At 38.0% G+C, this 26,871-nt stretch overlaps 1 protein-coding gene across 4 annotated transcripts in view; it reads right to left on the bottom strand.

Moving 5' to 3' along the window:
- The window catches only part of Ask1 (apoptotic signal-regulating kinase 1), a 606,402-nt gene that overhangs the window by 554,607 nt on the left and 24,924 nt on the right, over positions 1-26,871 (bottom strand). For 3 of the 4 annotated variants that reach the window (XM_089239611.1, XM_089239614.1, XM_089239612.1), the window contains exons 3-6: positions 8,737-8,751; positions 8,444-8,620; positions 634-744; positions 394-560 (exon numbers count right to left, since the gene is read on the bottom strand). In XM_089239611.1, the coding sequence (XP_089095737.1) occupies positions 394-560; positions 634-744; positions 8,444-8,620; positions 8,737-8,751 (470 nt within the window). The remainder of the gene's footprint in view (positions 1-393; positions 561-633; positions 745-8,443; positions 8,621-8,736; positions 8,752-26,871) is intronic. The other variant, XM_089239613.1, reaches the window with a different exon arrangement.

Raw genomic sequence — 26,871 nt, 5'->3', positions numbered from 1 at the left:
CATGAGAAATCTTTAATAATGCGATAATTTCAGAAATTCCTCAAGAGTGATCGGCAATGCGAACACGTTTATTAACAGAATGAACCGCTTACATATTTGGGGGGGGGGGGAGGAAGGCACTGTACATAGTGTGCACAGCTGCAGAAACTGCTGATTCCATTTTTGGAACCTCATAGATAAAAGTTTTGAAATGTCCCTACAAAAAATGTGAGTAACGTGTCTTTTTTTTATGTTCAAAGGAAAATACAGTGTTTGCTGTTCTAATTTAATTACTTATTCTATGATGGAAATGTTTGTTTTTGTGTGTTCTACCACCCTTTGAAGATTTCTCCATTTTTACAGACCCCACAATGCACTTCAGCATAGGACTTTGCAGCAAATTTATATACTTACTTAGTTTGAACTTGTACTTCCTGTAGAAGTTTCCTCAGTCTGCATCCAAGAAATATCTTAGCATCACTAAATTCATCAACATTTCGTAACCCAGCAGGGTCAGTTAAAATACACTGATTAGCCTCATTTACTTTGTATGTCAGTAAAGTATATGTCCCACACGAAAGCTGAAATTAAAGAATAAATAAATAATATATAGCAGTTCTCAGAAAGATAAGGAATAAAATAGTAATTTACTACCTTTAAAGGAACAGCAAAAGCAGGATTGCAGTCATTGAAAATTAGAATATTTTGTTTCATTCCGAAACTTTCACGAACACCAAGACGATAAAAAAGAGGACTTTGTTGATCCTAGAAAATAAAATAGTTTCTTACATAATATAATAAACATGTAAAACATTTATAAAGAAAAGAATATTGATCAATCGGGAAATGGTCAATAAGAAATTATATTAGTAATTAAATTATATTATACAGGGTGATTCTATACTGCCCCTCGCCATATATATTTTACTAGTGAACTGATGATAATAGAGACACACTTTGAATTAGAAAAAATAGCCAAATAAAGTGTAAATTTTAGATTCATGTTGCAAAGGGTTGCATAGTTATTGAAATAAAACAAATTAACTTTCTGTATGGACATCCTGTTCTCAAAAACTGAATTAGAAAGTTTATGTCTTGTCTCTTCTGATATTAAAAAATATATATATTTCCATTTCTAAATGCCATATTCGCTGAGATATTTCAATTCAAAAAATAAATAAGGGAAAAAGCATTGTTCGTTAGTTTAGGCTGTTCTTTCCAAACGTTTTCAAAGTTTTTGAATTCAAATATCTCAGAAAATATTGCACTTAGAAACATGGAACCTTTTTTGTTGGCCTCAGAAGAGACAGAGCAACTACTTTTTAATTTGGTTTCTGAGAGCAGAGAGTCTGTATAAAAAGTAAACATTTTTATTTTATTAACTATACAACCCCTTGCAGCATGAATGATATATCTTAGTTCTACACATTATTTAGATACTTTTTCTAATTGGAAGTATGCCTCTAGGATCATCGGTTCACCAGTAAAATGTGGCAAAGAGAATCATGGAATCACCCCGCATGTGTGCGAAATCGTTTTCAATTACCAAGGGAAAGGGTATTCACCATGGAAAGCCTCAAACAAAGGATAAAGAAATACTGTGATAGTTCAGTATCAAGCAGCATTTTCTCAGATAAAACTATTTTTAGGCTATACTTGAATACCATTATCACACTAGAAAAAAGAAAAGCTGAAATTGAAAAGTAATGATTGTAAAAAAAAGTAAAAAGTGTTAGGTTAGTGTCCATTAATTGTCTTATGGTCTTTGCTTTGTGTGTTGAAGGATAATCAGATTACAGCAGGCTTACACATGAGATGTTAGTATTTTCAAAATGCAAAAATGCCTTAAGTTATCTCATGATTCAGTCACAGCATCGTGGGATTTCCATTGAAGTACACTGCTGGCCACCCAAATTGCAACACCAAGAAAGACAAGAGATATCGCAACAATATTTATTTTGTAGATAACATGTTGACCAAGCATCAAATGATTAAATTTATAGACTTCTGTGAAGTGTGGTTCCTACCAAAATCAGTAGCCAGAGTAGCCGCCATTGTTGGAGATCACCGCTGCCACACGCCTCGGCATTGATTCAAAGAGACTTTGGATGTGTTCTTGGGGTACAGCAGACCAAGCAGCTTCCACGCGTTGCCAAAGTTGATCTGGTGTGGCAGCTGGGGATGTAATCTGGGTCAATCGTTGAGCAACCATGGATCACATGTTTTCTATCGGCGAAAGATCCGGAGAGCGAGCTGGCCAGGGAAGCAATTCAATCTGGCGATAACACTCGATAACACAAGTGCTCATTTAAAGAACACCACAAGTATTTTTTGCCATCAGTTTTCTACCTAGGATAATAATGAACACTATTACCTGGGGGAAGGGCAATTTTTAAGTTACTAAGCAAAGAAATGGGGGACATTTTTGGATAATTTTTGTTGCACCACCGCCGTTTCCTGCATACAAAGGCTAATTAGACGAGGACTTACAATTCATTGCCGATTCCAAAGGAGGCAGTCTTTTATACACACAGAGCAGGGTTTAAGCTACGGTCGCATTTTTCGCAAAATACGAAAGAAAAATCTTAGAATGCAAAAGTAGTAGTAGCCACTTTCGTAAAAATGCGTAGAGGAGGTACAAAACAAATAGACATCCAACCATCAATCATTAGCATTTCAACATTTTGCTAAAGCTTTCGTCCTTATTTTTGCTTTTTTGTTAAAGGAATTTTTTAGCTAGCTTAAACCCTGGCATAGAGAGGTTCATGTGGTAGATCCTCTGTGGCATTCTTGGATATCAGATAATCCTGATAATGTGAACAAAGGGAAATAGATTTCTTTCTAGAAGGCCTTGATAGGCTTCAGCATATTCATTTCTACTGAATAGCAAATGACTGTAAAAAAAGGTTTCCACTGAAGTCTTCGAAATAATTCTTTATTTGAAACAAACACAATTTCAACAATATAAGTTGATAAATGAAGAAAGTATGTGAAACTAGTGATACATGCTTTTGTACAAATACAGAATTTAGTTCACATTTGAACATGAAAAAAATTGAACTTGTCTCCTCTTAATGAGCCGCACTTTATTTTCATTCAAAAGAGCTGATAAAACATGCTCATATAAGTAAAACATCATTTTGGGCATTTAACACAATGTTTAAATTTTCCTGCAGAGTTTTATAATAATTCTGTTAAGCATTAGGCCATGGCAATTAAAAAATAGGTATTGGCACCTAAAATTTTCTTTGTGTAATTACTAAATTGCAGGCTGAGTGTAGCACAAAATGTTTGGAATTTACAGCAGCATTCTTCCAACATGAAAGAGGATCACTATGCCCTGGGGGGGGGGGGGGAAACAACCATATTTTGCACCTTTTTCTTTGGTGTCTAAGCATTTTTTCTGTTACTATGTTTTTTTGTGATTTATCCAGCCCTGTATTAGACATTATCAAAAAAAAAGCTTTCCAACATAAGATGATGCAAAATATTTTTGTAAGAATTTTTTTACAATTCCTTGGAGTCAGAAAAAAATGCTATTGAATAAATAAGCTGTGGCTTTCAAGTAGCGGTTATTTTAATATTTGGTTGATTCTCATAAAACAAAAAATAACACCCCCTTCAGAATAGAAAGAAAAAAGATTGGGTGACACTTAAATTTTCTTCTAATTTGTGTCAAGCCCAGGTTTATTATCTCTCTAAATACATTTAACTGCAACACTTGCATTGCACAACTGCTACGGTGGTAATAAATACACTCAAGACCTTTGTTTCTATTATTTTGGTATTCCGGAAGATATTGTTGGCGAAAATGTGTGTCTTCTGACTGCAGTGAATTTTGTAAATTCTGTCAAAAAAATAGGGCAGTGTGTACAACCCTTGAAGCTGATGATATCTTCAATCAAATGATCATTTTTGGAGAAGTGTGCAAACCATAAATCCAGTCTTAATAAGGCAGTTGAGAGTCAGAATGATGCACATTTGTTCTGGTAGGATATAGGAATACTAACTTTTAGAAGCATGACTTCTTGTGCAGAAGCTTTTATGGGTAAATAAATATATACTTTAGTGCCTACTATTGAGGCACAACTTGTTTCACACTCAATTGCACAAAAAGATCAACAGAGGTATAATGTCCACTAATGTTTCCTTCCACCATTGTCACAAGGACAAAACATACAGGGTGAAAACTTAAGTCTGTTTTAGCTTGATTAACTTGAAGCATGACTTCTTGTGCAGAAGCTTTTATGGGTAAATAAATACATACTTCAGTGCCTAGTCTTGAGGCACAACGTGTTGAGGACAGGTAATGAAAAAAATGATAGGTAATGTCAGACCACAACCAAGATCCTACATGATAACAGAAACCAATGGTGGAAAATAGAACAGGAATTGCGTGCATATAGGACAATTTAAATCCCAATCAACTACCTCTGCAACTGATGAATTTGCTGCAGTATCTGCAAATAGTATGTTTAGTGATGGGATTACTCAAACTCTTTCAAGAAGCATTTGTCCAACTTGCAATGTCAGAATAGTTTAACCACCAAAATGGTCCATTGGTTGGTATTGTAACTTTAATCTCCCTTTGTGTTTCATGAAACTCCTTAGTCTATGTTTGTAATGTCTATGTATGTGATTTGTTGAACTTAAATCATTTATTTCTTTTTTTTTTAAAAAGGAGATTTTACATACATACAGGGTGAAAACTTAAGTCTGCTTGAGCTTGAATAACTTTCAAACTAAACTGTTGATTATAGATACATACTTTTGATTTGAAAAGTATCTAAATAACATGCCCATTTCAGATGTTGCGTTTCTGAGGGTTGTATATTGTTTGCATTCAAGCAAAAGTCACCAAGTAAAAGAATTTTTTTTTTTCACAAACTACTACAGTTGATTAAAATTTCCAATTAATTATTGCATGATATGAATAGTTATTAACCAGTTCAATCTTCTAACTTTCAATTAGAAGGTTGTCCTCTCTTTACTGAGCACAAAAGAAATTGTTTCTAACATGGAAAGGGTCTAAAGGTGTCATCCTCAAAAAATAATGAAAAAATTGAAGTACATTCATCAACCAGAAACACATAAAAACAAAAATTAGTGACGGAATGCAATTATTAAAGCCACAAAAAATTATAAAAAATGACAACAGTTGGCTACTTATCACCTGTCATGCTTTTTGGCGATATCTATAAAAAAAAAATTTCCCTCTTTCCTCCATTTGTTTTTTCATAAAGTTTCTCTAGTTATTTCTCTTTTTTTCTCCTTTCTTTCACTGTCTGTGCTATACCATACATGTGTTGTTTGAATGATGCCACTCTACAACTGTAGGGTTGTGGGATTTTAAAATTTATTATTGGCTTCTATTGGCATTCAAAATATTAATACAGTAAAATCTCGATAACTCATCACCTCCATTTCATCGAAAAATTATGACGGATTAAGCGGAGTGCCATCAGTTTCAATGCGTAATATTGTGAAAATTGTATAGCTTTAAAGTAACATAATACTTATTAAAATATGAATTAAAATTACAATATTTATAAAATTTATAAATTGCAAAAAAAAAAAATTGAAGTTTTTATCTTTTTAGAGCTCTTATTACTTAACTTATTGTGATAAAATATACTGGTACAGTTTGTTTTATACTAGTAATTTTTAATTTAAACTAATCAGAGCAACTACTAGATTAGTTAGCTTTTCTTCACAACAGAACTACTGCACATCAATTTTACATAAACATGAAATTTAATCTTACGGCTGTATTCACAGACAGAGTTTAAACTACAATCACAGATTAAAGGATTAGCGATCTATACGGATTGATTAAAATACTCAATTTAATCAATCCGTTTCGATCTTCAATCCTTTCACTTGCGATTTCAGTTTAAACTGTGTTGGTGAATACGGCAGTTAGTCTTTTAATTCTTTATCAGTAGTTCATGAAACACCTACAAGGTAATCTTGGTAAAATTTATCAAGATAATCTTTCACATGCTAACTTCAAGGTAATCTTGAACATAGGGTCCCCTTTGAGGGACACGTGGAGGGCCCGGGGAAGGGAAAGACCTCAACTTTAGAAAAAATGTCTGGTTTTTCAACAAATATAATTGTTCAAATTTGAAACCCTAACTACAAAAACATATCTAGCTCGAACAGTCCCTAATGTTTCAAAAACTTTAGTTGACAAATGAACTTCCCCAGTGTAACTTTTGTTAACTGAACTGTTCCGTTTTGGAACATAGGGCTTTTATGGTGACTTTTAATGATATGGCAATGTTTTTAACAAGCAATTTTTTTAAAGGAAGTCATAGAAATTATTTGTTTCTCTATCTCAAACTTTTTCATGGTGACGAGTTAACCGAAATTAGCAACGAGTAAACGAGGGTTTAATAACACTGTTGTCTATAAAAGCTGGACAGGCCTAAAGAAAAACGACGACTTAACGAGGTTTTACTGTATTTACTTTTTTTTAAATGACCCTTAATAATTCTGCTGGATATTCTTATTTTTTGGCATACTTTAATGAGTAGAATTAGTGGTAATTTTTTGGAAATTTTTTGAAGATGACACCTTTGGACACTTTCCTTGTAAGTGCATAATCAACCTAAATATTTGAATTAAAAAATTGCTGAAAATACGGTCAAGAACAGCATATACTAAGGGACAAGTTTGTACTATGCTGCTGTTCTCATTTTAGCAGATTTTGAATTCAAATATCTCGGCTAATATTGAACCCAGAAAGATTTTTTTTTTTTTTTACTCAGGAGAGACAGAGCAACACCTTTCTTATTGAAAGTTAGAGAACAGGTGGAACCATATCGAAAATTAAATTATGTATATTGGTACATATACAGCCCCTAGTAAAATAAATGACATATACAGTAAAACCTCCCAACAATGGCCACTAGCAGACAGTGAAAATGTGGCCACTATTCAGAGAAGGCTGTTATTAGGGAAGTGGCCATTTTGTTTCTGGAAAAAAATAAAACCTGCGATCTATATAAGATGTAAAATAATATCCATCCTGTAATTGATTACGATAATTATATAATTGATTATATTCTAATACATGCCAATACATGATTATATATTGATAACATTATAGTAATTGATTAATCCATCCACAGTGCTATTTTAGCATCCAAAAATTTAGGCTTGCAGTGAAGGTAGAATTTTGAGGCGCAAATATGAGCCGATCTCCCCATTAAAAAGTCTTGCCACAGAGAGCAACAGGCCTACAACAATAAATCATTAAATCATTACACTTCACTCATAATTAGAAAAACTGGTGGCAGATGGCAGCACTACACATAACAAGCATTACACAGAAACAAACTTCACGTCAGGTTTCACTACACGTACAGCACATTCCTGCATGTAACAATTAGTTAGAGGTTCCGCAGAGGAATATGGACGAGGTACATGTGCGGTTTACTAGTAGTAGTAAAGGTAGAACACAACAGAAACGACTTGGCAAGAAAACCTGATATGAACTAAGATGGCGTGTTCTAGCAACCCCAAAATAGTTCTTTGTTCCCACCCCACGATCAATTATACCAAATATGCTAAACTAATGACACGCGGGCCAAATATGGCCTTTGGGGTCATTTAATGTGGTCAGCGATCTCAAACTTAATTCTGTAAGAATTAACTAAGTGGCATATTCTTAGATACTTCAATCACCCACAGTACATTTACAAATCATTTAAGTGACCTGGGCACTGTTCCAGATCACTTACATGACTTACGGCACATTCCCACTTCAATTAAGTGGACTGCAGCACATTTTCAGATCATTTAGGTGATCTATAGAGCATTTGGTGGTTTCTTTTCCTTCTCTACTGCCTCCAATATACCCATCTAGCATTTTTACCCTGGAAAAGAAAGCATACATAATTTCTTTTCCTCCAATAGAGTTTGGGGGAAGGCAACTCCCTTGAAAATCTGCTGGAATATTATTTTTCTTATAGTGGTATATGTATTTTTTTCTGATTTCATGTCCGAAGTGGCTGTTGTTCGGAGGTTACTTGTAATGTTAAGTCTATGGGATGCATTTGGTTCCAACAAAATGTAGCTGTTATTCTGAGATTAAAATTGTTCTGAGGTGGACATTAGAGAAGGTTTTACTGTATATCTAAAAATAGGCACATTATTTGAATAGTTTTTCAAATCGAAAGTATGTTTCTAGAATAAGTGATACAAGAGTTATTTGAGTTGAAACTAACTTTGAGTTTTACCCTGTATTATTATGTATGTTAGACATGTGTAACTGTTACTCTTTGCCTGCCATGTATCCTTTCCATAGTCCTTGAATACGTTGTAATAAATCCAAGCTGTTGTCTCATTCAAACAAACATTAATTAAATATATCTTGCCTCTCACAGTTCAGTTTCATAATAACTGTTCACTGCTTTAATATATTTCAGTTAGAAGTATGAAAAAAAGAAAAACTAACCAATATAGAGAGATCCACCACAGCAACATCAGCATTATAAAATAAATCTAGGACATTCATCTCCCCAAAGTCGAGCTTTTCGAACTGGATATGGTAGCAATTAGCTGCCGCTGCTTGACATGCTTTTTGAATCTCTTCAAAAGCTTTCTGTCTTTGATAGCAAAAGTGAGGAACAACCTAAAATTTTATAATGCATATGTTTTCTCTATATTTATTATATTTAAATATATTTTTTGACAAAATAGCATACATTCAAACCTCAAAACAGATAACGTAAAAAAACATTTGCTTACATGGTTTATCCACTTCTGCAGTCATGTAAAATACAGTGAAATTGTTTCATTAAATTTGTTTAGTTTATTACAAAATTATTCCTGAATAGCTTTATATATATAAATTTATACTTTAAATACACTTTTCACACATTTTATGCAAACAGGTAGACAAGAAAAAAACCAATGTAAACCTAATATAATACAGAATAATTTAATATACATGCATGAAGTCTTATTTATATTGTGTTCAAAGATTTCTAACTGAAAATGGAATTAAATAGCTTTATCCACTAAAAAACAATATTCATTTATTCGATTTCCCATAGGAATCTGGGCAGTGCAACCAGGAATTATCTACTCAACTGATTTATCCGCTCATCAGGTATCTATTCACAGAGGGCTGGCTATGTCACTTTCAAAGTACAAAATTTATGAACTCATCATAATTGATAAATTTTCATCTTGATCAACCTGAATTTAAATTTTAAATGTATCAAAGTTGCAAGTATTTTGATTACTTCTTTATTCCAAAAATTTATAATGGAAAATCCCTTAAGTCTGACACGGAGAATTTTGCTGATCCTCAGAAGCAGTGGTTTTTTGTAGCATACATTTTAGTGCCTGCTCTGCGTTTTTAGCTGCTGCTACTACTACTGCTTTAGTAGCAGGCAAAAAGTATAAAGCAAATCTTAATTTTTCTCAGCCCAGCCACATATTGAGGAAAAAGAGAAAATATTGCAAAAAGCAAGGAGAAACTTTAATGTGCTACTTTGTGTGAGAAAAGTCTGTCTCCGTAGTCTGTTAGTTGGTGCACTTGCCTGAATTGCAAGCAAAATATGGTTCTATTCCTGGCAGAGATCAAAAAAATATTTTCCATTTGTCTCACTATTAACATCCAGAAAGCTTCTTTCCTTGAAGTAAAGGTATATTCACATGCATCACACTCTGTTTAGTTCAATCTTTGTGTCATCAGAGACCTTTTGGCACACTTAAGTTCAGTATCAATTACGTTACAGGGATCTTCAACAATTTCGAAAAATCTCTTCTCAGCGAGTGTCTACAGTACAATATTAAAATACCAATAAAATTTCATATTTACAGCATCAGCGGTTTTGGCTCAGTGTGATTTCTCTATGTTACTTTTGAATCTTCTTATGACCCGCTCAAGGTTTAAATTTCAATAAAACCCTTCTTAGTTAGTCTTTACGTCATGGAATAAAACTTCTGACCAAATTTCATGAATATAGCTTCAGCGGTTTTGGCTAGTCTTGATTTCTCTGTGTTAACTTTGAACCTTCTTTATGAGACCCTTAGGGTTCAAATTTCAAAAAACCCATTCTAAGTCTTTGTCATGAAATAATACTACTGACCAAATTTCATGAATATAAATTCAGAGAGGTTCCGGCCAACACCATATATAGCAGAAAGCCTCTGTGCAATGCTTTTGATGTCACTGAAGGTCATCTCACCTATATCCATTGGATATACTACAAAACAGGGTAAAGGCAGCACATGCATCTGCCTGCTATACCCAATGGTCATGGGTGAGATGACCTTCTCAAGTGACATGACAAGCTTCGCACGGAGGCTTTCCGCTATAGATGGTGTTGTTTCAGCTTGGCATGATTTCTATGTTACATTTGAAGCCCCTTATGGTTTGAATTTCAAAAAATCCCTTCTTAGTTAGTGTTTATGTCATGAAACAAAACTACTGACCAAATTTCATGAATATAGCTTTGAGGCGGTTTCAGCTCAGTGTGATTTTTCTGTGTTAGCTTTGAAACTCCTTATGACCCCCTTAGGGTTTGAATTTAAAAAAACCCCATCTTAGTGAGTCTTTACATCATGAAATAAAACTATTGACCAAATTTCATGAATGTAACTTCAGCGGTTTTAGCTCAGCGTGATTTGCATTAGAAATGGGGACGGATATTTGGCTGCTATTTGGTATTCGCCCAAATAATGCTTAGGTATTTGGCTGAATATCTGTGCAAATCTAAGCACAACAAGCTATTTTTAAAAAATTATTAGAATTTTTTGTATAAATTGAAAATTTACTGATTATATTTTGTGTGGTGTATATCTCTTTATGTGAAAGAGGTTGTCAGGGTGAATTTCTAGCATAAGGAAAACATAAAACTGAAAATAGAATCCTACTGCAATAATGTGGAAGTAAAAGAATGTACCTAGAAAAGATATGTATTGAATTACTGAAAGGGGTAAAAAACATCTATGAAGGAAAAATAAGTCATAAATTTTATGATGCGTTAATATTTGAGAGTAAGTAATGGTTGGCATTTTCTTAACTACACTCGTGTGCAAAATTAAGAGAATTTGCACATTGTGTCTATTTTCACAAAAAGTACTGAACCAAAGCTACTGATAATGCTACCGAAGAAGTATGCAAATATTCAGTGTCGAATACGTAAGCGTACATGTGCGTGGCACTGTGACCACGGAGGGGATGATAAGGGCACGAGTCATTTTCCAGGATTCATGTGCTCGTACTCCTCAGCGACATTTGCTGTGTTTCTTGCAAGAGTTTGGAAAATTTTATAAGCTATCAAGTAAAATAAGTAGCCACAAACGTATGGGTGACAAAATGAGATGGAGAATCGTCGGTAGATTGGATTGGATTTTGAATTTTTTTGGCGCAAGGACCAATTTGGCCAAACTGCGCCAAAACATGACACAAAAATAAGAAAAATGTCTTTTTGTCATGTCAAAAAACTAAAACATATAAAAAGGAAAACAAACGTAAAAAAATGACATGAATTGTAAAACTATAATTTGTTATAAAAACCAATGGCTTTGATGAATTTAAAAATGCGAGATGCATCGCAATGGTCAGATAAAATGTCACGAAGATGATTCTGACCAAAAGCGGTCGTAAAATGATGACGATGGTGCGAACAAGTAAAAGCATGGGCAATGGTCAATGGACTTTGACAATGAGGGCACTGCGGTTGACTCTCTCGTAGTAAAAGATATGATTGTGTGATGCGACTGTGTCCTATGCGTAACCGGGCAAGCAGAACTTCCTCCTTTCGGTTGGTCCTGCAGCTCGAACGCCAGTGGCCAAGTGTGGGCTTGATGGCATGAAGTTTATTATTAGTTTGATTGTTCCAATGATCCTGCCAGCGGCGATGCATCACTTCCCGGAGGATTGAGAAGTGGTCACTGGCAGGAACCAAAAGGCTATTGTCAATGTTAGTTGTTGTTCGAGCTGCGTTGTCTGCTTTTTCGTTGCCCGGTATTCCTACATGACTTGGTACCCAGTAAAATTTTACTGTGGTACCATGATGAATGAGGTGATGCAGTTCATGAAAAATGGCATGAATGAATGGATGAGTGTGAAAAGTGAAGGAACACAGTGCTTGCAATGTGCTGAGAGAGTCGCTATAAATGATGCATCGTCGGTGGCGTTTGCGTCGTATATGACGTAGAGCCTGAAGGATTGCGTACAGTTCTGCCGAATAAATAGAGAATGTGTCGTGAAGTTTGAAAGATGTCTCCTCACAGCAGATGTAGGCACAACCGACATGCCCAGGGCTCAGGAGCCATCGGTATATATGGGGAAGTACCTGTTGTACATACCCCTGTGCCTGAAGAATATCTGTCGATATATAACATCTGCTGTGGTGGCTCTAGAGTATAACGATAATGAAAGAGAGACATCTGGCAGAGACTGCTCCCATGGTGCCAGTTGCCAAGCAACTGGGCCCACACGACTGATGTCTATTTGTTTTTCTTCTACAAGTGCCCTCATACGAAGACCGTACGATGGAACACATGAAGGTCGAGCAGCAAAAAGTCTATGAAATGACGGATTGAAAATGACATTATGAAGTGGATGACCTGGTAAAGACTTCATCTTGATATAATATTTCAAAGAAAGTTGTTGGCGTCTTGATGTCAGTGATGGCTCGTTGCATTCGACATAGAGGCTTTCCATGGGAGAAGTTCGGAAAGCTCCAGAGCAAATGCGGAGAGCGAGATGATGAATTGGGTCGAGCACACTCAGATAACTCCGAGGTGCTGACCCGTATACAATGGAACCGTAGTCGAGCTTTGATCGTATTAGAGCTTTATATAAGTGGAGGAGCGACTTACGGTCTGCTCCCCATGATGTAGAAGAGATGACCTTCAAGAGGTTCATCGTCTTCATGCAACGAGCTCTCAACTGTGAAATATGAGGTTTAAATGTAAGTTTCTTGTCAAATGTAATGCCGAGGAATTTTGTATTCTCTACAATAGGTATTTGACTATTATTTAAAAATAATTGTGGGTCATCATGAAGCTCACGACGCCGGCAAAAATGCACAGCGACGGTTTTGTCAGCGGAGAAAGAGAAGCCGTTATTATGAGCCCACTTGCTGATCTTGTTGAGTGCGGTTTGTAATTGTCTCTCGGCTGACCTCATATTCACTGATTGATATGATATCAACAGATCATCCACGTATAGTGCGCCAGTGACAGACAACGGGAGTTGGTTCAACACCCCGTTGAGTCTTAAAATAAAAAGTGTTACACTTAAAATGCTACCTTGAGGTACACATTGTTCTTGGATTTGGGGAGCTGATAATGTACTTCCGATCCGTACCTGGAAGATGCGGCGAGCAAGAAAGTTCTTAATGAAGATGGGCAAGTTGTCCCGCAAGCCGCAATTATAGAGGTCGGAAAGAATTCCGTGCCTCCAAGTACGATCGTAGGCCTTTTCTATGTCGAAAAATATGGCTAGCATATGCTCCCTCTTTACGAATGCTTGTCTTATTGATGTCTCAAGGCGTAATAGATTGCATGTTGTGGACCTGAACCGTCTAAAGCCGCTTTGATGTTTAGATAAAATATTGTTAACCTCAAGGCAGTGCATAAGGCGATAGTTGACCATGCGTTCCATGAGCTTACATAAACAACTGGTCAAAGCAATAGGTCTGTAACTGTTCGGTTGTTGAGGATTTTTGCCAGGCTTCGGGAATGCAAGAACTATGGCTGCTCGCCAGGTGTCAGGAAATGAATGACTGAGCCAGATCCGATTAAATAAAATGAGTAAATGTGACAGTGATTCTGGTGAGAGATGCCGAATCATGGAATAATGAATAGCATCGGGCCCTACAGCTGAGTCAGGACTTCGCTGCAAGGCCGTCGTCAGTTCATGAAGGGTGAACAATGAATTGTACCCCTCCGGTGTAAAAGGCCGGAAGGTGTACGATGTACGTTCGGCTGATGATTTAATGGGATGAAACGATGGGGGATAGTTCGCATCACTGGAGACAGTGGCGAAATGGGCGGCGATGGTATCCGCAATATCCCTCACATCGCTGATGATAGTGCCATTGGTGTTTAAAATAGTGATGGGATGAGACTGATAATGACCATTGATTTTTCGGATCCGGTCCCAAATGACTTTAGATGAAGTAGATGAATTGATTCCCGTGGTAAACTTGTGCCAGGACTCACGTTGAGCCTGGCGCCTGGTTTTCCTCGCTATCGCCTTTGCTTTTAAAAATGCCAACTTGTTGTCATGGGTAGGATACCGCCGGAACCTACTCCATGCTTTCTTTTGTGCTTTAATCGTAAGATTACATTCGTGGTTCCACCAAGGTTTAGGAAATTTAGGAAGTTTCGAGGAGACTTTCGGTATTGTTTCATTGGCTGCTGAGATCATACAACTGGTCACAAGGTCGACACAATGGTCGACGTCGGGTTGCGAAACCATATCCTCCGTGATTTCTGCCTTGACCGTGAAGTCTGCCCATCGGGCGGCCACAAGCTTCCACCGAGGAGGACCCTCAGGTATGCTATGGCTTCGATCAAGGCACTTAACCACTAGAGGGAAATGATTGCTCCCGTGGAGGTCTGGATCAACCGACCAGGACCAGTTCGGCAAGAGTGAAGGTGAGCATAATGATAAATCTATTGCAGTGAAACTATTGTTTGGGGCATGGAAATGAGTGAAACTGCCATCATTCATGATGGTAAGGTCCATGTCATCTAACAATCGTTCAACCATTTCCCCACGAGGGGTGTTGCTGTTAGAACCCCAAATCATGTTATGTGCATTGAAGTCTCCAAGAAGAAAAAATGGTGGTGGTAATTGATCAATCAGTTGTTCTAGATCTCTCTGTAAGAATGTGTCATTTGGTGGCAAATAAATGGAACAGATGGTAACTCTTAGGCCTGTAGAGATTTCCACCGCGATGGCTTGCAGGTTCGTGCGCAGCGTTAGAACGCGCGACGACACATGATGTGGAACCAGCAGAGCAACACCGCGGCAGGCTCTACTCCCGTCATCGTAGTCAATACGAAACAGGGAATTTCGCCTAATGTTCCATGTCTCCGAGGGCTTCGTGAAAGTTTCCTGGAGTGCCACGCAAACAGGATGATAGCGATTGATTAAATCCTTTAGATCTTCGTAATTGGATCTAAGACCACGAATGTTCCATTGAATAATGTTGGCCATAAATTTTAAATGGATGTAGACGGTTCAAGGTCCTTGAACTTATTTCGGTCTAATTTCCGGCGAGTACCACCGGATTCTGGCGGATTATCGAGATCCATGTCACCAATTGATTAGTCATCAAGCAGTGACATGTTTTGTACTGTAGGGTTCTTCTTTGCTCTCTGAATGGCTTTTCTTGAATATCCGGTCTTGAATAGTTTTATTTTAGATTTATTTCCACTATTGATTTTTGGCTTAGTAGCTGTAGTTACTTTGAATGTGTTCGCTGTTGCTTTTCCTGCTTCTTCGGAGGTGGTGGACTCCTTCCGTATTCCAGCAGAGCAACAGCAGCCACAACTATTACATGGTTGGTTAGATGATGTTTGAGTGGATGTATCAGCTATGGGTTCGGTCTGAGTTGTCACAGATGCTTTGGTGACATTGTTAGTCTTATTAGCTGTTGGTGGATTTGTTACCATATTAGAGTATGATGTACTAGCTATTGGAGTTTGGTTAGGGGTTACACGGCGGCGTGCTTCAATATATGAGATGTTATTAAGGACCTTGATCTTCTGGATCTCTTTTTCTTCATTCCATTTCGGACACTTTCTGTCAAATGCGGGGTGGTCGCCACCGCAATTGACGCACTTGAATGGTGAATTAATGCAGTTGTCCGAAATGTGGTCCCTCTCGCCGCACTTTGCGCAGGTGGGTTGACCACGGCACGCCATTCGTGAGTGGCCGAATTTTTGGCAGTTGAAACATCTTACAGGGTTAGGTATGTATGGCCGGATATGGAGGTTATAGTAACCGATTTTGACATCTTTCGGCAATGTTGGGGATGAAAATGTCAGGATTATATTACATGATGGAGCTAGATTGCCATCTTTGCGGCTCATGATATGTTTGGCAGATGTTACACCTTGAGACGCTAGCTCCTGAGTTAGTTCATCTTCATCCATGTTAATTAAGTTAGGGTCTGAGATGACACCACGTGAATAATTCAGCGTGGGGTGGATTTTGATTGTTATGGGAATGTCCCCGAGAGATGTGAGCTTTTGAATGAGTTCGGCTTGTTTGGGAGTGTTAGTTTCGACGAGAAGGTCTCCTGAACGGAGAGCCTTCACTGATTTCAGAGTTCCAACTGCGCCATAGAGAGCTTTATCAATCAAGAATGGTGATACTTTTGACAGCTGTTTATTGGTATCAGAGCTATGCAAGAAGAAGAATGAGACAGATGATAGATTTGAAGAAGCGGTTTCTGTGACAATAGTTTCACTTAAAGTAGTTCTTTGACGTTTTGGTGCATTTTTTGTTTTTCCCATATTTGAATGGGTATTGTTCCACTCCCACCCACCATGCCCACCATGGAGCCCTACGAGGGGACGCGCACACGTAACCGGTGAAGGTTAGTAGCAACGTCAGGTTAGGTGGGAGCTATACACCACCAAAGCAGGCGAGCAGACGCGTTCAAGATCCAAGATCGTCGTGAAGCAGCACCAACAAACCTCAACGACGTCCGGCAGGCCCGGCCCCTCTACCTGCCCAGTAGTGTAACCCCTTCAGCCACCGAGGCGACCACAGCCGATTGACCTGGACGGGGCTAATCCAAGCCTCCCGTTTCGGCTGAATCCGAGGCCAAAGCTAGCGCATCAGGCTAACCAGGATCCCCATCTCCAGCCTTACGGGTCTCCACGCACGGCAAACATGCAGGTAGACAGCGTCCCGGATGGAGCATACGCTAGCAGCAATGCCCCATCCGGGAGGACCCCTCCCCGCCGGAGCGGGGCCCACAATGAGGAGTTGGACACAGAAGACAAACATGTACAGGACAAAACGAGACGCAAGACATGTACTGCAAGATGTGTAGAAATAAACGTGTAATTTGGGCTATTGAAGGTGAAGTATATGAGCACAAAAAGCGATGACAATGACGTGTGATAGATTTGGCGTTACCCAGAGTGCACCACGAGGAGGCCTATCACATTACACCCCAATCGTCGGTAGATTAGAGGCACAGCAATCACAAGTGGCAGGTGATTACGGAGCTCGATATTGCACCCAGTGTTGCCTACAATATGTGGAAACAGTTTCTGGATCCATATTGAGAAAACCTGGACAAGGTCATCGAAGAGCCACGACGACCAATGTGGATCGTTATTTGGCACTGAGCCACAGGACTGCTACAGCATCACAGCTCTCATGTGAACTGCATGCTGCCACTGGAACTCGAGTTTCACGGTTTACTGTAGCCTAAAGGCTTCATGAGAGAGGGCTTTATGCCAGAAGACCTGCTGTTTGCATCCCGCTAACTGCACACACAAGAGAGCATGTTTACAATGGTGCAGACAACATCAGCCTTGGACGAGACTTCAGTGGAGCACCGTGCTCTTCACAGATGAGTTGAGATTCAGCCTGGACACTGATTCTTGATGTACACTCATCTGGAGAGAGCCTGGTACCCGATACAATCCCTCCCACATCAGGGAAATCTACCACTATGGTGTAGGAGTTGTCATGGTCTGGGCAGGCATTATGTAGGCATGTTGGACAGTCGCACACCTCTCCATGTGTTTGGCAGAGGGTCAGTGACTGCTAGGAGGTATAGAGAGGAGGCTTAGAGCCCTATCATAGACTTTTCAGGGGTGCAGTTGGCCTTCGGTTCCTATTCATGGTTGACAACACTCGTCCACATCGGACTCACCTGGTCAACGATTATCTGGAAAATGAGGATATTCAGTGCATGGATTGGCCAGCTAGATCTCTTGACCTAAACCTTATAGAACATGTCTGGGATGCTATTGGGTGGGCAATTGCATCTCTCCATCCCCCTCCGAGAACCATCCCGGAACTGAAAACTGAGTTGCTGCAGGAGTGGGAATGATTGTCACAGGGACTCCTCAACTGCCTCGTGTCCAGTATGGCATCGTGCTGTGCGACCTGTTTGACTGTGAGAGGCAGGGGTGGTAAAAAAACCAAAAAACTGGGTTTTTTGGTTTAAACTGGTTTTTGTTTTAAATAGTATTAACATTAAAAACAATAAAATTTCTGAAAAATCATTGAAGCTTCTACTAATTAATTAAAATAAAATGTTTATTAATGGTAATTAACACTATTTCCCATATTAATTAATAAATATTTCTTACATCTTAACAAAAACCAACTTTTGCAATTTAATTATTTTTTGCTTAACTCAATGGATTACTGTGTGTTTGAAAATTCTTTTAATGTTATTATTAATCATATATATATGTTTTCTCCAGTTACTTTCAGTATGCTTAATTAGGAAGTTATTTTGCAAAAACTATAATAAAAATTAAGTGAATGTAATGTATTTAATGAAGATAATAATGAAAATTAATTAGCAATGATTTACGATATACAGGGTAATAACTAAGGTCCTGATTTCAAAACACTGTAAAAAAAAGAATGATTGTCAGAATGACTTGAAAATTGACATGAATATTCCTGAAAAAATTCAATTTTATTTGGTAAAGGGGGAAAAAATACTTAAAAATGTAAAGTTAATGACATCATCCAACATGTGGGAAATTTGCTCCCAGAATGGAAACGATAGCCAACCATGGCAAAATGATAACTTAATTATAGCATTGCATGATTTCATAATTCATGGAAACATCACAAAAAAACGAAGTAATTGAAAAAATAACTACAACTTACTCAAAAAATGTTAAATATGTTGTCCACCGTGTTCTGGCTATGAGGTTGAAAGCACAAAAATTCTTGTTCAACAACCGATAAATGTATGCCATGGTTAGGATGTGGATATGCTTGCAATTCAGCTTTATTAAATCAAACGCGCCCCCACGTTAATATTCCTGAGGAACTTCTAACGTATAGGGGATGTACTGGAGATTGCAATTCACCAAAGTTTGCTATCTCACCACTGTTTATGACATTTTGAGGTACCGCCCACAGCCAGAAGTTGCAAGGGTTAAAGTGCATCTTGTCAAAATGGGTCTTCAGCAGCTGCTTTGCTGGTTTTGCAATGTGCATCTTGATAGAAGTTCTATCTACACACTGATGCTGTGGAAGTGCTGAAATGATGTGGTTGCACAAAATAGATTATACTGCTAGCCAAGTACAGCATCATCTACTTGCACATTTTGCACTACTTGCACTTTTTTTCCCTTTTGCGAAAGAAACTTCCATTGCTTCAGGAGTATCCATGCAAATTTTCGTCATTCTGACCAGTAGTTCTTATTTAATAGTTTTGGAGTCAAAACTTCAAATTATAATCACCCTGTATATAGCTGATTATTTTACATAAATCTGTTATTATTATACAGTACAACCTTGATTAACTGGGCTTACCATGAAAGTATAAAAAACATCTATTGAATATTAAGACTGGGAGATATACAGTAGGAGATGTGCTACTTCTTATGGGAAAGAAAATGAAAATGTATGTGAGGTAATGTAACTACTAGTACACTCGTCTTTGTCCTTTAAGGACAGCCGGTGTCTATTGGATTATAGGACCACCTGCCCCTAGCTTGATGGTGTCACTACTGTTGCTGCTTCTTTGTGAAGGGAAAAAGAAACCTGTGAGAAAATACACCACTACATTTAGATTTGTGATGCAATCCTTATTCATGAATTTGCTAAAGATAGAGCATCAGAATGTAGAAAAAGGTTAGAAAATGTAAGAATGAGAAATTTTGGCTTTTTTATATAACTTTAAATAACTAAGAAACTTCATATAAAAAAATATATATATTCTGGCCACTTTTATGAGACTTTTTGAAAAACCACTTATAAAATCTTATGTCATTTAAAGATATACCATCATAATGTACCCCAAGGGTATAAAATGTGGTATAAATGAAAAATTTGGCTAATAATGAACCAATATATTTTTCAAGGGAAAAAAATGATATTTAGGCCATTTTTATTTGATTTTTTGAAAAAAAACCTAACTGGTTTTTTCCAAATAGTTGAAGATCTAGGTTTTTTTTTAAAAACCAGTGGTGAGAGGGGACCATACACCATATTAGACTCATTTTTGGTTCGATCTCGCAACGTGGATTTTGGAAATTCCTGCAACGATGAGTGTTACTGACAATCATGCGTGTATACTATGACTTTTGTATGGTACATCTCTTTCTCTGTTATATAACTGTGTATTCATACCAAATTTCATCAAAATCTGTTCACTAGTTTTTCAGAAATTCGACATAATGTGCTAATTTTCTAAATTTTGCACGAGTGTAGATGTAGAATTGCAACAAGTTTTGAAGCAAAATTGATTCTGTAAGTTCAGTGATACCCACGGCCGGATTAAGATGCTGCAAGGCCCTAAGCACTTAAATGCCGTGGTAGGGTCAAAATGACCTCACGCATTCTTCATCTTGCCACCATTTGAAAAAAAAATGCATCTGAACCATCTTATTTTCAGTAGATTTCAAACTAGTTGTTTACTCATGTTTGACAAATTTATGATGTTATTCTACTTTTTCTTCCCCTCATATCATTGATCCCTATGGAAACTACCACACCACTTGCATAGGTCTTTTTTGTCTAATAGCCAGACTGTTCAGATCAAAATGGCATATCGGAAGAGTGCCAATAATGGTTTCAAATTAATGTTGAAACATCAGATATTTTAGGTGAAGATGAGGATAGTGTTGTTAGTGAATTGTATGCAAGATCTTTGTGATCAACATGTCATGGTGCTGCTTGTGTTTCACCAGGACATGGTGTTGCAGTACTGTATTTCTGACTAGGAATAAGACAAATTTTGGTGCTTGTGAAAATATAGTAAATATTATTTTAATTTGCAAATTTATTTTCTGAGTATATTTTAATCATATCTGTTTATTTCTAACCATGAAAATTGTGTTAAAAAATTTAATATACACTGCTGGCCACCCAAATTGCAACACCAAGAAAGGCAAGAGATATCGCAACAATATTTATTTTGTAGATAACATGTTGACCAAGCATCAAATGATTAAATTTATAGACTTCTGTGAAGTGTGGTTCCTGCCAAAATCAGTAGCCAGAGTAGCCGCCATTGTTGGAGATCACCGCTGCCACACGCCTCGGCATTGATTCAAAGAGACTTTGGATGTGTTCTTGGGGTACAGCAGACCAAGCAGCTTCCACGCGTTGCCAAAGTTGATCTGGTGTGGCAGCTGGGGATGTAATCTGGGTCAATCGTTGAGCAACCATGGACCACATGTTTTCTATCGGCGAAAGATCCAGAGAGCGAGCTGGCCAGGGAAGCAATTCAATCTGGCGATTGATGAAGAACCTTTGGACAATGCGTGCCACTGTAACGTGCCGATGATCCCCCGGCGTAAAAGTCCGTAGTCACCGTCACGTGATCTGTTGTCATAAATGTTACTAGTCTGCAGCTGTGATCGTATGGCGACGATCAAGGCCGATCGTGATGTTCGCCTGCGATCGCATGCAAATGAGGTGACCTTGAAGCCGATTGGCTTGATCAGACACGTGCGGTCGGATGTTTTCCTTTAAATACCGGCCGTACGATGTAACAGTGCTGATTCTGCGTTCGTCTAATCTTGTTCTATTCTACTGAAGCCCTCTAGTAGGACGGTTCACCGTCTTGCTACCGTATCCATTGGCCTTAGGCTGAATTGTTAAAATGCAATAATCTACATTATTTGAATCCGTTTTCCGGCAGGTCCGGAATCAAAAATATAAAATAATCTTCACAGTCAAAGTTCTTCATTGCTGATCGAGGTGGTCCGGCCCTCAACCGAGAGGCCCCCCGGAGCTGATCAAGGTGGTTCGGCCCTCAACTGAGAGGCCCCCCGGAGCTGATCAAGGTGGTTCGGCCCTCAACCGAGAGGTCCCCCGGAGCTGATCAAGGTGGTCCGGCCCTCAACCAACAGGCCCCCAGGAACTGATCAAAGTGTTCCGGTTCTCAACCGAGAAAACTCCTCTGATATTTACGGGAAAGGCTAACAACATCGGATGTCCGATCACTGTACAAGTTGACTGTTGATGATCATCAATTGGTGAGCCAGTATCTTTACTGTTAACGTCAAATAGAGGGCTCCACGATATACTAATCCATTGTTAAAATTGACTAACCCTATAATTAATTTGAATAAATAATAATATTTCATGCGAAGTTTGTTTGCAATCATTTTCCACTTGTCGTTTGCCACTTTATTACTGGATATTTCGAACCGGGCAAGCAACTCCCATAAGGGACGTTGCACCACGTGTGGTCGCGCATTATCCTGTTGAAATATGGCTGTGGGCAAGCCCTGAAAGTAAGGAAGGACAACTGGCTCCAACACCTCGGAGATGTAGCGCTGGCTTTTTTAAAGTACTGGCAATGCGTACTAGAGGAGTGCGAGAGTGATATCCAATACCGCCCCATACCATAATACCCGGTGCAGGACCAGTGTGGCGGTGCATAACGCAGCTGTTCAGCATCCTCTCTCCACGGTGTCTCCAGACTCGAATCCGACCATCGTGGTGTTGCAGACAGAAGCGTGACTCGTCAGTAAAGACAATTTCATTCCATTGTGCCGTCCACATCCTTCTTTCATCGCACCATTGGCGGCGGAGACGTCTGTGGTTCTGCGTCAAGGGTAGACGAAGCAATGGACGTCTTGCGGACAGACCACTCTGCTGTAACGGTTTATGGTGGCCAGCAGTGTATAATTACAAAAAAATTTCAAAAGTCATGTACCTCTCCATTTCTTTCGAATGTGTGTCTAGAAAAATTATTCAGTGAATTGATTAATAGATAAATGAACATTTTTTTCAAATGTGTGTGTTAATAAAAGAAATTTTTTGGGAAAATAATTACAGAAATTTGAAAAATTATTTAGTGAACTAATTGAAGGATAAATGAAGGCATGTAAAAAAACCTGTTGCTTTTATGAAAATTTCTTTTGTTGATTTTTAAAATGCATTAATACTGGCTGGGGGTAAAAATGGCACCATGATGGCAGTTACGCGCAGAATTTTCACACTGCCAGTTCAGGGTTAAGAAATTTTGTTGCCCCTCCCCTATTTCATGTCATTAGCTACAGTTCAGCAATTTTCAACATTTAAAGGCTAGCAATTTTTACTTTCAGGCTTTCTTCACGTTTAGCTTTTTAGTGACGAGATTTGACAATAACTGACAATCGGATATTGCCAACTCTCTCTAGGGTGACCATAAGCGCTGTAAAAAAAACAAAACACATAAGAAATATAAAATGAATTTTTATACTTAAAAAGTAGGCAGAATATGATGTGAATATTTCTAAGCACACACTTCACTTGTTTGGAAGCTGCTTCCCTCGCCCCTCGCTTAAACACCTTATGACATCTTAAACACCGTTGCTATGTATCATCTCTGCTGCATTTAGAGATGAAGCATCAAACCTCTTTATTGTTCTGCAAATTTTTGTTTTAATGCTTGACATAATTCTGGCTTCAAAATTACATTTCTGTAGCTTTTTGATTAAAATTTTGCTCGAGAAATTCAATATTTTTCTTAATTAAGAATTCTAATAATTTTTACAGCTTCTTTATTAGAACTGAGTACACTAAAGAAACACAAATCAATATTACTATCACCAGACATGTTGCTGTACTCTAATTTACGTGGGTCCCGGGACAAAGGTTATTAAAAAATTTAAAAAATCTGGGTCCTTTTTGAGTGAAAGTGGGTCCCTCTTGAAAAAAAATTATCTTGAAAAAGTATGCCCCCATAATTCACTGGTATCTACAAGTTTTTTCCAGCATGCCCCAGGTCTTTGATCACCTGCTTATATCTCTTCATTGAGAGGGGGGCGCCCGAGTGGCATGGTGGTAAGATGCTCGTCTACCATCGTGAAGGTTGGTGTCAGGGTCACGGGTTAGAACCCAAGGGAGGATATCGATAAGATATTTTCCCTAACAAACTCGAAGCGACCACCGATAGACAGCGCCTTTCCAACCCATCTCACTAATGGCAGCAAATTGCAATATAGCGATATGGCCAGAATTGGTGTTTGGTGAAGTAGTGGGGGGGGGGAGAGCCCATGTTCTGGGTAGAAGGAAGTATCTGTGAATCAAATAAATAATTCATTTCTAAAAACATGTTCTATCCAAAGGTTCATTTACTTTCATTGTCTACTCTAGCAGGAAAAGCTTGCAAAGAAGCTCAGTAACACTGAGAATTTAACATGGAATTTAACACATGTAATAAATCTAAAAAATATATACCGTTGATCTCACTTAAAAAGTTCCTATTTAGAACGTTTTTCCACTTAGTACTACTTGTTTTCATGGTCCCAACTGTAATTCTCATTAAGATTTCCCGTTTGAAGTGTTTTCCTGCTTACAAGGTTTTTTATGATGTTTTTTTGAGATACACTGCAATTGAAAGTTACATTTAAAATACTTAAAACTATTAACTTTAAAAACAGTTACATAAAAGCACACATTTATATATTTAGTAATGCATCAATCTATATAAATACCCTTCTGATAGATTTTCCACTTTGTTTAAAAAAAAAATCTCAGCTCTTTCAATAATATCATCTGATTAAATTTAAAGCAAATAAGATTCTCTCTCTCTCCTCTCTCAGACACTTATCTTCTGATTCCCTATCCATATAAATCCTTGCGAAGCGATTTCCAGGTAGAATTATTTCATTTTTCCTCCCTGATGGTCCACCACTCTGATCTGTCACCATTTAACTGTCACATATTTGCACACCTGAATATGGGAGCTATGTCAGTTTCGTGTTAGTGAAACTTAACAGCGTGCTTGTGTGTGTGCCCAGCATTTGGTGTCATTTATGTACAGTAGGTGGTGCCATCTATCTAAGGCTGCTATTAGATACTTTCTTAAACAGGGCATGCACACATTTTGGCACCCCTGAGTAATGTAGAAGAAGCAGTTATAAAGGGTGAATTCGGCACTCCCCCTAGTCCAGAGCCTGGGGCACTAGACTAGCATGCCCTCCCCCCCAGTTGCGGCGCTGCATCTATCCCCCGCATTAGTAATGTGTGGATTCTTATTCTTATACTATATGTCAATTTAAAATTCTTTTTGAGTGCTAGTGACCCACAATTTCTGTGGGAGAAATCCTTCTGCCCCTCCAAAAGCTGATTCGGCATACACACCCATCATTTTTGCGATGCAAAACTGTGACTACCACATAGCAGCTAGATGACAAAACTATGGATATTCAAGGTAGAGTTTTTACAGATTCAGTTTATTTTCTCAATGATCCCAGAAAATTTTTTACAATTTGAACAGGCGTCCAAAATCCTTTACAAGTTTTCAAAAAATGCATGTTTGCATTCTTGTAGGAACAAGATGAATTTATGGTGTATAGACGTTGTCTTCAAATGCTGGCAGATAGCTGCAAAAGTACCGTAATTTCGGGTATGTAACCGAAGGGGGAAAAGTCCATAGGGGAATAAAAATTCAGAAATTTGAAAATTCTGTACATGACCCCTCATTCAGGGAAGCAACTGGATATCATTCATATTCTTCAACAACCCGTGTGTATATCAATACAATACAGTACAGTATACAAAGTAGTAAAACCACTTTTTCAAGGTCACGCGATAACGATAGATGGTAAAAAGAAGAAAAAAATTAGGAGGTACTTTTTTCTTATTGAAACTAGAAAACAATGTATACCGGAGGATGCAAGAACCAAATTTTTATGCGTCCTTTTCCGAAATTCCGAATATTTGATGTGCTATGGTGCATCATTGGCATCTCTGATCAATTTTTCCTTTCATATTTTCCAAAAGACAAGGCCTTTGGTTTTTACCATTTGCTGTAGTTTTTAAAAAATTCAAATAAATTTTCTTCCACAGACGCCTTTTATAATATCCCTAACCGGCTTCAGGAAGAACCACTGAACCTTAGCATGGCCACCATATTATCCGCCAGTACAGTAAAATCTGGATAATCTAAGGTGAATGGGACCGAGCCTACTTAGGATTACTGAAAACTTGGAGAAAGAACAGAAAACAACTTTTTTGGGGGGGGGGAAGAAGAACCTTCCCAGGATGTGTACCAAATACCAAAAGCAAAATTCTTTGACATTTACGGGAACTTTTGGTGATTTTTTTGTGACCTTTCCTCATTCACAAGGCTCCCACTCAAAAAATTAAAAACATAGGATGGGGGTAGGGTGCCCCTCTTGGACATAATTATAGCATAATAAAAAAAATTCCTGGAATTTTTTTTTCATGACAGAAATGACTTGTAAATAGTTGATAAGGTTTTTGCGGCCATCATTTGATGAAAATTGTTTGTTCGGGTTCGAAGACCGTCGTTTGTTTGAGTTAGATCTAAACATTTCTCCAACACTAGTGGTTGGCATCAGGAAAATTGATAAAACTGGATCAAAGTCAAGTTTTGCGGAGTCTCAGGTTGTATTTACGTACATGAGTTGCTTGACATACACTATTGTGATTGGTCAATTGATCCTACGTCGGGCAGCGAATTGAAAACAGTTCTTATGCTGGGAGAATCTGATTGGCCGTTATCGTCATTCTGTTGCTGGATTTTGAAGGGGAAGGTTTTTGTTATTCTGAGAGCTGGTGTCTAGGATATGCTCAATTTCAAAGTTTCTTCTCTTCTATTATAGCTGTTTATAGCTTGAAATATACAAGCACAAAAACTGCTATAATAGAAGAGAAGAAACTTTGAAATTGAGCAGATCCTGGACACCGACTCTCAGAAGAACAAGAACCTCCCCTTCAGG

The sequence above is a fragment of the Pholcus phalangioides genome, unplaced genomic scaffold (genome assembly GCF_987345545.1).
Source record: "Pholcus phalangioides strain wild (caught in Gottingen) unplaced genomic scaffold, Ppha-v1.0 ptg000011l_1, whole genome shotgun sequence".
NCBI lineage: Eukaryota > Metazoa > Arthropoda > Arachnida > Araneae > Pholcidae > Pholcus > Pholcus phalangioides.
This window is presented reverse-complemented; position numbering and strand designations above follow the sequence as displayed.